General features: G+C 54.5%; 2 protein-coding genes across 3 annotated transcripts; one reads left to right on the top strand and one right to left on the bottom strand.

Annotated features, from left to right (window-relative positions):
* Positions 1-3,731: 3,731 nt before the first annotated feature.
* On the top strand, positions 3,732-4,969 carry LOC138818663 (zinc finger HIT domain-containing protein 2-like). Its single transcript, XM_070009642.1, has one exon. The coding sequence runs from the start codon at positions 3,765-3,767 to the stop codon at positions 4,923-4,925; it is 1,161 nt and encodes a 386-aa protein (XP_069865743.1). The 5' UTR covers positions 3,732-3,764; the 3' UTR covers positions 4,926-4,969.
* A 128-nt stretch (positions 4,970-5,097) lies between these two features.
* LOC138818662 (delta(14)-sterol reductase TM7SF2) lies at positions 5,098-9,928 on the bottom strand. Of its 2 annotated transcripts, none has more exons than XM_070009639.1 (10): positions 9,665-9,928; positions 9,274-9,470; positions 9,127-9,181; positions 8,632-8,826; positions 8,452-8,555; positions 6,437-6,556; positions 6,180-6,348; positions 5,890-5,970; positions 5,681-5,803; positions 5,098-5,442 (listed from the first exon to the last, which is right to left on the bottom strand). In XM_070009639.1, the coding sequence occupies exons 1-10, from the start codon at positions 9,711-9,713 to the stop codon at positions 5,282-5,284; spliced, it is 1,254 nt and encodes a 417-aa protein (XP_069865740.1). In that variant the 5' UTR covers positions 9,714-9,928; the 3' UTR covers positions 5,098-5,281. The 2 variants fall into 2 exon arrangements, with proteins under 2 accessions (XP_069865740.1, XP_069865742.1); XM_070009641.1 differs by having other exon boundaries at positions 6,461-6,556.
* Between the last annotated feature and the right edge of the window lie 87 nt (positions 9,929-10,015).

Here is a 10,015-nt window from a genome sequence, read left to right as displayed (position 1 = left end):
TGTTAAAAGAAAAAAGAGAAGGATGGCTCCTAGCTTTTTGTGAGGAAGGTTGAGTTTGAACTCTATCTCAACCTCGCTGGGCTAACACTTAACCCCACTCAAGTCCTGCTTTCTTGTTTTTTTTTTTTTTGGGGGGGGGGTTGGTCGTGAGGCATTGAACTCGGGCTGGGCACTGTCTCTGAGCTCTTCTGCTCAAGGCAAGGACATCACCACTTTGAGTCACAGCTGCACTTCTTTTTCTGTGTGGTTAATTGGAGATTAATCTCATGGGTTCTTTTCTGCCCCAGGCTGGCATCCTCCTGAGTAGCTAGGATTACAGGTGTGAGCCTCTGGTGCCTGGCTGTTTACCTTTTTTTTTTTTTTTTTGGTAAGGGAAAGAAAAAACTAGATGAAAGTTTTTGGGCCTCAAGTACATAAAGCAGTTTTGGATTGGCTTTCTTTTCTTTTTTTTTTTTTTTTTTTTTGTTGGTCGTGGGGCTTGAACTCTGGGCTTGGGTGCTGTCCCTCAGCTCTTCAGCTCAAGGCCAGCGCTCTACCACTTGAGCTACAGCGCCACTTCTGGTTTTCTGGTGGTTTATGGGAGATAGGAGTCTCATGGTCTCTCCTGCCCCGGCTGGCTTTGAACCTCGATCCTCAGATCTCAGCCTCCTGAGTAGCTAGGATTACAGGCGTGAGCCACCAGCGCCCGGCTGGCTTTCTTTTCAAGGAGAAGCCACTAAGGATAAAACTTGATTTAAAAAAAAACCACCCCAGGGGCTAGGAAGGTGGCTCAGTGGTAGAGCGTTTGCCTTGCATGCCTGAGGCCCTGGGTTCGATTCCTTAGCACCACATAAGCAAAACTAAAAAAAGCCGGAAGTGGCGCTGTGCTCAAATGGTAGAGCGTTAGCCTTGAGCTGAAGAGCTAAGGGACAGCGCCCAGGCCCAGAGTTCAGGCCCCACGACCGGACCCAAAAAAACAAAAAAAAACACCCAATCATACATTACCTAGAGAAGGAATTGCAGGGCTGAGAAGGTGGCTTAGTAGTAAGAGTGCTTGCCTTGCATACATGAAGCCCTGGGTTCATTCCTTAGCACCACATAAGCAGAAAAAGCCAGAAGTGGCGCTGTGACTCAAGTGGTAGAGCGCTAGCCTTGAGCTGAAGAGCTGAAGGACAGCGCCCAGGCCCAGAGTTCAGGCCCCATGACCGACAAAAAAAAAAAGGAATTGCAAAGGGAGCAAAAGTGATGTTTGGAGTGGGTACAAAACCTGGATGATCTTGTCAGTGATTTGTCTTAGTCCATTTTCTGTTGCTCTGAATATTTTAAAGAAAAGTTTTATTTTGTCTTAGTTACTTAACAGACCCTCCAGACAAACCATTAATCCATTAATGGATTTGTACCTTAAGGCAGAACCACCTCTCAATAGGGATTGTTTCTATATGAGGATTTGTGGGGGTTTCTTGTTTCCTGTATGTTCTATTACACCCTCCTCTTCCCCTTCTTCCCGCCTTCCCTCCTTTAGTCCCTCCCTCCATTCCTCCCTCCTTCTCTTTCCTTCCTTCCTTTTTTTTTTTGTCGGTTGTGGGGCTTGAACTCTGGGCTTGGGCGCTGTCCCTGTGCTCTTCAGCTCAAGGCGATTGCTCCACCGCTTGAGCTACAGTGCCACTTCCGGTTTTCTAGTGGTTTATTGGAGATAAGTCTCATGGACTTTACTGCCCTGGCTGGCTTTGAACAGCGATCCTCAGATCTCAGCCTCCTGAGTAGCTAGGATTACAGGCGTGAGCTACCGGCGCTGGCTCCTTCCTATTTATGTGTAGCCTAGGCTGGCCTGTCTTCCAACTTGAGATCCTTTTGCCTTGGTTATCTAAATGCTGGAGTTACAGGTGGGTGCCATTACAGCTATGCTTGTCTCAATATTAGTGTCCTGAACACATTTACACAACAGCAGGGGCAAAGTCCAATTTCCAATTGCACAAGAGTCATGAAAAGGATTTGTGAGAGACTAATGTGATCTGACTTGTAATCTAATTTTTGTTTTTTGTTTTGTTTTTTTTCTTTTTGGTGCTGGGAATCAAACTGACCTATAAACAGACTAGGCAATCCATATACCACCAAATAACATCCAACCTTGTGATCTAATGTTTCTGGAAGGTTAGAAGGGAAAAGAGGCAAGGGCATAAAATCTAGATAAAGGGGGCCCTTTGTGGGGGATATAAAGATGGTCTTCAAAGCCATTTAATTCCAGTAGGGAAAGAGATGATCTGTATCAAGATAAATACAAATGTGGGGTTGGATGTGTTCAGAGTCCAAGTACCAGGTACTTGAGTACTCAAGGAGTCCAAGTACCAGGACTTACATAATTAGATGCAATGAATAAACACACTTAATGGTACTTAGCAGAGTTGTTTGTGGCTCATTATCATGGGGGAGGGGGGAGAGGGGTCTGTGGGGCTTGAACTCAGGGCCTAGGCATTGTCCCTAAGTTTTTTTGCTCAACGCTAGCAACTCTACCATGGTACTGAGCCTCAGTACCATTTCTGGTTCTCTGGGGATTGTTGATAAGAATCTCAGGGTGGCTTTGAACCACTATCCTCAGATCTCAGGCTCCTGAGTAAGATTACAGGCGTGAGCCACCCGTGCCTGGCTTGGTTCATTGTCTTCACTGCACCTCAAGACTTCTGCACCTCCTTAGGCTATCTCCTCTTTGAAGAGTTCTTGATCCTTAATATGGAGTCTACATTGAACAGAGTTAGACAGACAATGGTAATGAAGATAAATTTGGAGAATATCAAACAGCTCAGATATGAAACACTGCTTTGTTCTGAAGGAGGTAATACTAGGCCAGATGTCCTCATCTAGGTCTTTTTTTCACTCTAATTGCCCCCTTTGCGGGATCCCCCCTCTTTTTTTTTTTGTCAGGCTTGAACTCTGGACCTGGGCGCTGTCCCTCAGCTCTTCAGCTCAAGGTGAGTGCTCTAACACTTGAGTCACAGCACCACTTCTGGTTTTCTGGTGGTTTATTGGAGATAGTCTCATGGGCTTTCCTGCTCAGGGTGGCTTTGAACCGTGATCCTCAGATCTCAGCCTCCTGAGTAGGTAGGATTACAGGCGTGAGCCACGGGCACCCGGCATTCCTTTTTTTTTTTTTTTTTTTCTGGAGCTTGAACTCGAGGCTAGTGCTCTAGCATTTGAACCTCAGCACCACTTCCGGCTTTTTCCTGTTTATGCGGTACTGAGGAATCGAACCCAGGGCTTCATGCATGTAAGGCAAGCACTCTACCACTAAACCACATTCCCAGCCCTCGAACTGCCCCTCAATTTTGTCTATATTCTCTACTAGACAATGAATGGCTGCTCTACAGCGCGGGGAACTCATCCTCCAAACACCTGCGGCGCCGTGTGCCCAGAGTATTAGCATGCACACTGATTTCTGACGCAGCTTTCTAGTGCCAGACCGCTGGCTGGTTGTTTTCAGTCCGTCTGGGGCCCCGGTTTCCCGCAGGTACTAAAGCGTGAGCGGGCACCCACGAATCGCTGGCCTCCACAGCTTCCAGCCACCCCACCCGGCCTGGCTTGCGTTCTTATGTCACTACCGGCTTCTGCACCTGCCCGATGCACTGCTTGACTTCCGGGTATGGGCGGGAATTGCGGGGAAGCCTCGCGATGTTTGTCGAGTTCATGCCCCATTATTGGGCCACTGAAGGAGCGGAAGTAACCTTCGCGGCGCCGGAAGTGGCTAGCCGCGGCGTGTGTGCGCCCGCTCCCACCACGCTGCTCCTGTTGCCATGGAGCCGGGCGGGCCCTGCGGATTTTGTCCGGCCGGGGCGGCCCAGCCAGCGCGCTACACCTGCCCTCGCTGCAACGTGCCCTACTGCTCGCTGCGCTGCTACCGGGCGCATGGCGCCTGTGCCGAGGGCTTCTACCGCGATCAGGTGCTGGGAGAGCTCCGCGGCCGCAACGCCTCTCCCAGCCGCCTGGCGGGCGCCCTACGCCGGCTGCGTGAGCAACGCGAGACGGAGGACGAGCTCGAGGCAGCAGGCCCGCGCTCAGGCTCGGCTCCCGGAGGCCTCTCGGGACTCTGGGAACAGCTGGCGCCCGCCGAGAAGGCGGCCTTCGAGCGGCTGCTGAGCCGCGGCGAGGCCGGACGGCTGCTTCCTCCCTGGCGGCCGTGGTGGTGGAGCCGCGGGGCCGCGCCGCGGCTTCTGGAAGAGCTGGATGGCGCGCCTGCGGCGCCGGAGTCCGGGAAGGATGCCACCGCCGAGGAGCCGGTTCCTGGAGACGGCCCGGGGGCCCGCCCGCCCGCAGTGCCCGCCCGCATCCCCGCGCTGGCTAGCCTGAGCCGCGGCCCGGTGTCGCCACTCGTGCGCTTCCAGCTGCCCAACGTGCTGTTCGCGTATGCGCACGCGCTCGCCCTGTATCATGGCGGAGACGACGCGCTGCTGCTCTTGGACCTCTGTGCCACGCTTCTGGATGTTTCTGGAGCCCTGGGCGCCCAACAAGTCTTCGCCTCTACGGAGGAAGCCCTACAAGCCGCAGCCCATGTCCTAGAAGCGGGCGAGCACCCACCCGGTCCCCTCGGTACTCGGGGTGCTATGCAAGAGGCTGCTCGCATCCTGTTGGGCGAGAGTCCGGCCAACCAGAAAGGCTACACATTGGCAGCCCTCGGACACCTGGTGCAGGCCCTGGGCCGGGCCCGGAAATTAGCTGTGGCCAGCGAAGATCGAGAGCGCCTCTATCGGGCTCGGAAGAAGTGCCAGTTCCTGTTGGCCTGGACCAACGAAAATGAGGCCGCCCTCACACCGCTGGCTCTAGATTGCACCGGAGCCTACCGTGCCCATGCCATGGCAGCTGAAGAAGTGGCAGCCCTTACTGGGGAGCTGGAGCGGCTTTGGGGAGGCCCCATGCCACCTGCCCCAAGGACTCTGATCGAGGAGCTCCCTGGCTGAATTAAAGACTCTGGTCATTAATAAAGCTGTGACTGGACTGCCCACTTTAGCAGTGCCCATTTCTGAGTAGCAGACTCGAGGGCCCCAAAACCACCTACCAGTGCCTCTAGGCTGATCCGGCAGCCATGAATACCCTAGCCCTAGAATGGGAAAGAAGCACACAAGTGTTCCAGACATTTATCTGAAGGGGGAAAAGTGTCTCTGTGGACACTGCCTTCATCTCCTTGCTCCAGAACCATCTCTTCTCAGGCTGAGCTCCCCTGAGGCTGCTGGTATGGTTCAGACCAGGTTGGGTACAGGCCCTTAAGCCACGTGTCTTGGGAGAAGGTGCGCTGGTGGACAGCTGAACTCCCTCCTCAGTAGATGTAGGGCACAATGCGGTAAGGAACACGCTGGCAGTACTCGTGCCAAGCCCGACCATACTTCCTCAGGCACTGCTGCTCATCCCGGGCCTCTCTGTGCACCAGCAGTGCAGTGAAGTAGAGGATATAGAAGTAGGGCAGCAAGTGGGACACCCCTGTAAGGAAGGAGTTCTGTGACCCTCTAGCCAGCACCCCGTGTCACCATGGTTTCACAGAGCATCAAGGTCTATGATGAGGTGCACAGGACTAGGTTGGCATTGGAGTCTGCTGCCCCCTCCTCCCCTCCCTCCCCCTTCCTCACTTCCCCTAGTTGATTACTCCACTGTGACTTTCCCAGGCCAGGCCTCCTGTGGTTACCATGCCACCCTGAGCATACCTATCCAGGCGACTCACCACAGGGCAAGGACCAGGCCAGAGACATGATGAGGTCTCCAAGGTAATTGGGGTGGCGCACCATACCCCACCACCCAGACACCAGCAGTTTCCGCCCTGTGGCTGTAGGAATGGTCTCAAGGCCTGGGGAAAGATAGGTAGGGGAGTAGGGAGCTCCAGAAAGCCCTGCCACCCCACACCTTCCATAGCTCCCAAGAAACCCAGCTCACCAGCCACACTAGGATCAGAAGGATTCTTCCGGAAAGTGTTTTTCTGAGAATTAGCCCTTCGGAAGATGTAGTAACCGACAGCTGAGGGAGGGGAGGAGAGGATGAGCACTTGGTTAGAGATGAGAGCCTTTACCTGACCCTGATCATCCAGGCTGTCCACAGTCCAGGTTCCGAGTGACACCCAGGACCCAACTCCCAGCTTTGGAGAAGCACCTGACCTCAGCACCTGAATGAAGTGAGAAGCGGAGGGGAGGAGGGATGGGCCCAACCTGCTGCCCTTCCTGACTGACCATTGATGAGGCAGATGAGCAAGGCCATGGGCAACTCCAGGCTCTGTGGGTGGTACAGCAAGAACTGGGCCTGCAGACTGTAGGTGAAAGGTACCCAGGCTAGGTCCCCAAAGGCTAACATGAAGCCAAAGCCGTCGTGTGTGATGTCCATGGTGGTGAGGACAGCCTCCTGCAGGGACAGGACCCAGATACACTGGTTTACTCTGGGGAGGTCCTCAAATGCCCTTCCTGGCCTCCCTGGCTCAGCCTAACCTCACCTCATACCAGAGGGCATCACCCACATACAGCAACTGGAAGCCATTGACCAGCCACATGGCCAGTGACGGGCTCCCCCGCAGCTCCGCTTCCCTCAGCAGCAGGGCTAGGTTGATGAGGACCTGAGGGATTGGGAGAAAGACTGTCGTCTCCACACAGGTGCCAGCCTCTCAGCTGTCCCTGTTAATCACTCTCCCGGCCCAGGCCCTGTACCCAGGGAAGTGGGCTAGGACTGTAAGTTAAAACTCTTAAGGTTGTGTTGTTGTTTGTGGGGTTTGAACTCAGGCACTGGGCTGGGCATGGTTCCTGAGTTTTTCTGCTCAAGGTGAGTGCTCCCACTTTGAGCTACAGCTCCACTTCTGATTTTCTGGTGGTTAACTGGAGATAAGAGTCTCACAGACTTTCCTGCCCAGGCTGGCTTTGAACTGTGATCCTCAGATCTCAGCCTCCTAAGTAGGATTGCAGGCACGAGCCACTAGTGCCCAGCTAAAACTCCTAGTTTTGAACCTGAGCTTTTCACTTGAGCTAGTTGCTTATCCCCTCCAGAGACACTGCCATGTGGAAAATGGAGACTGTTTGGGACAAGGACTCTGAGATAAGGTGTACAAAGGACTAATGGTTAGATGGGAACTAGCCAATAACTAAGCTTGGTGATGTTATTTAAATGGCTCCTTTTAGCTAGGTGCTGGTGGCTCATGCCTGAAATCTTAGTTATTCAAGAGGCTGGGACTTAGAGGATCATGGCTCAAAGCCAGCTCAGGCAAGAAATGGGAGACTTATTTCCAATTCACCACCACCATGTCAGGCTAGACACATATTTCAAATGGTAGAGCACCCATTGTAAGTGAATGAATACAAAGCCCTGTGTTCAAGCTCTGGTACCAGCACAAGGGGGCAGAGGGGGGGGAGGGCGAGGATTACCTCTTCTTGTTCTCTTAATAGTCTTGGGAGAAAGTTTTTGTTCTATCCCATTTCACCAGTGAGTGTAGAAATATAATGACTGTGGGGTCAGGACCCACATCTTGGTAGAGCCTAATATGGGGGCATACTTAAGATTAGTTGGAGGTAAGAGTCTCTAATTTATCTGCCCAAGCTGGCTTAGGACCTCTATCCTCAGATCTCAGCTTCCCCAGCAGCTAGGATTATAACCAGTACCTTGTTAATTAAATCATTTTAATTAAAAAAAAAGACAATTCCCAAATCCATGGTGAATCCTTGGCAGTCTTGCCTCAAGATGAAGTCATCCAAGGTGAAAGTTGGGACTTTGCTCAAGAGTTCTCTCAGCAGGGGCTGGGAAGGTGGCTCAGTGGTAGAGTGCTTGCCTTGCATGCATGAGGCCCTGGGTTCAATTCCTCAGCACCACATTAGCAAAAAGAAAAAAAGCCGGAAGTGGCGCTGTGGCTCAAGTGGTAGAGCGCTAGCCTTGAGCTGAAGAGCTGAGGAACAGTGCTCAGCCCAGGCCCAGAGTTCAGACCCCCCCCCCAAAAAAAAAAGCGTTCTCTCAGCAGTCTTGGCCAGCAGCCCATCAAAGAATACAGATGGAGTGTTTATCATGGCTCCAGTGACAACAGGCTGCTAAACCTGACTATGAGGTCTAGGTTCTTCAATGACCTGACCTTGAAGTAGCACACTTTCACTATCTTTGAAATGGACTTTGCATGTTGAAACCAGCTTGCACTCCCTACATTTTCCTGCTTAGTTTCCCCACACGACCCGTCTTCTGTCTTCCCTGTATTTCTGCTCTGGTGGTGTGGGGTATGGAATCTGGGGACCTAGTACATGCTAGGCAAGTGTTCTACCACTGAACTGCACCCCCCCCCCATGTATATTTTGCTGGTTTTGGTCTTTTCCCACTAAAATGAAGGGTTGATAAGGCATTTCTCTCTCACTTGGCTAGAACAATGTCAAAACCATGCATTGTGTGGGGAATGACTAATGGTTGTCCTCTGCACAACTGTCACCCTGCCCTGTGCCCGCACCCTATCCCTCTCCTGGCAGCCACTCAAGCCCAGCATACCCAGGCCATGAGGCCAGGCCGAAGCTCGCAGAAGTACTTGAAGTCAAAGGAACAGATTCGAGGGTTGAGCTCCCGTCCCAGGAAAATGTCATAAATCAGGTTACCTGGAGGAGAAGAGGGTGAAGGTGCAGGCAGGTGCACCCTTCTGTCTCACTCCCACCCCACCCGAACCCCTCTCACCTGTGTTTCCCCCAGGTGCCAGGACTGAGGCAGGGGCAACCAGGGCCTTCATATAGAGGAGGAGGCTGAAGATGAAGGCAGTGAGGGTGGCCGCAAACGCCAAGGGCAGGAGCATGTCTGTGAGCGCCCCCAGGGGCAGCCCCGCTGACACCCCCACACTGACCAACAGGGCAGTCACCACCAGCGCCTGGAAGCCTGAACCCCAGCACAGAGTGAGCCCTGGGGCTCTTGAACCTTGCCCCTCCCCCTGAATCCCAACACACATAGCCCAAAGCTCAAGTGGGTCACACTCAGCCTTCAGAGGGCATCCAGCTCCTTGCGAAGTACCAGCTAACAGGGAAGGGGCATGGAGATACTCGTCTTTCCAGGACGTAAAAGAGACCCTCTAAGGGAGCTTGGGGTTGGGGGCAAGGCTCCCTGGACTTCCCTGCAAGAACTGGAAACCTCACCCCACCAGGGCAACTCCCAATGCCAAGGGAGGGACCCCTCAGGCACCGTTAATGGGGTAGAGCAGACGACTCTTGTCCTTCAGTTCCAGCCCCTTGGCCATCTGCGGGCACAAAGGAGGGGTGCGGTGAGGGCTGGGGATCCTTCTCCCGGGCGAGGCCCCGCCCCCGCCCGAGCCGTTAGACCGGCGCACACCTTGCGCGCCGGCAGCAGGTAGAGCGCCGCCTGCAGGCCGAGCCAGGCGAGCAGCAGCAGCAGCGCCCGCGGGCTCCACAGCTCCGCCAGTGCAGGCAGGCTCGGGGGCGGGCCCAGCAGGCGCGCTGGGCCCGAGCGGGCCGCCAGGAGCAGGTGGAACATGGTGGCGGGCAGCAGCACCATCAGCGCCGCCGCGCCTGCGGAGGGGTTCGCGGAATCACGGCTCGGCCTGGGCCGACCTCACAAGGTCCTCAGTCGCCTGCCTGGGTATCCCCTTGCCAGCCCCTCTCCCTTCCTCCTCGCCCCCCCCCCCCCCCGTGCAGACAACTTCCCTGCAAACCCGCCTCTCCCGAAGCCTTCCACCCTCAGATCCTGCCCATTGCTCCATTACCCAGGGGGCCCCCGAATTCCAGTGGGGCTTGGGGGCCCTGAGGAGTCATGGTTTCCGCTGCGCTGGGAAGCAGGGGCTCACAGAAGTCGATCAAGGGGAGGCGGCCCGTTCCATCCGCTCATGGGAGAGACAACGCGGAGGAATCGGAGGAATCGCGCGCCGGCCTGCACCTGTCTCAGAACAGCTGGACAGCAACAGCGTCGCTCCACCCGAGAGCTTCGATGGACACGCCCCCTACCCATCCTGGGCCCAGTGTAGCAGCCAATCGGCGCCCGGGGCGGGCCCTGCAGGGCGCCTCAGAAGCCTATCGCGACGTCCCTTCCCCAGAAGGCCCCGCCCCGGCAAGTGAGA

The sequence above is a fragment of the Dipodomys merriami genome, unplaced genomic scaffold (assembly GCF_024711535.1).
Source record: "Dipodomys merriami isolate MVZ:Mamm:240054 unplaced genomic scaffold, mDipMer1.0.p SCAF_78, whole genome shotgun sequence".
Classification (NCBI taxonomy): Eukaryota; Metazoa; Chordata; class Mammalia; order Rodentia; family Heteromyidae; genus Dipodomys; species Dipodomys merriami.
The sequence above is the reverse complement of the archived record's forward strand: the minus strand, read 5'-3'. Positions and strand labels throughout refer to the sequence as shown.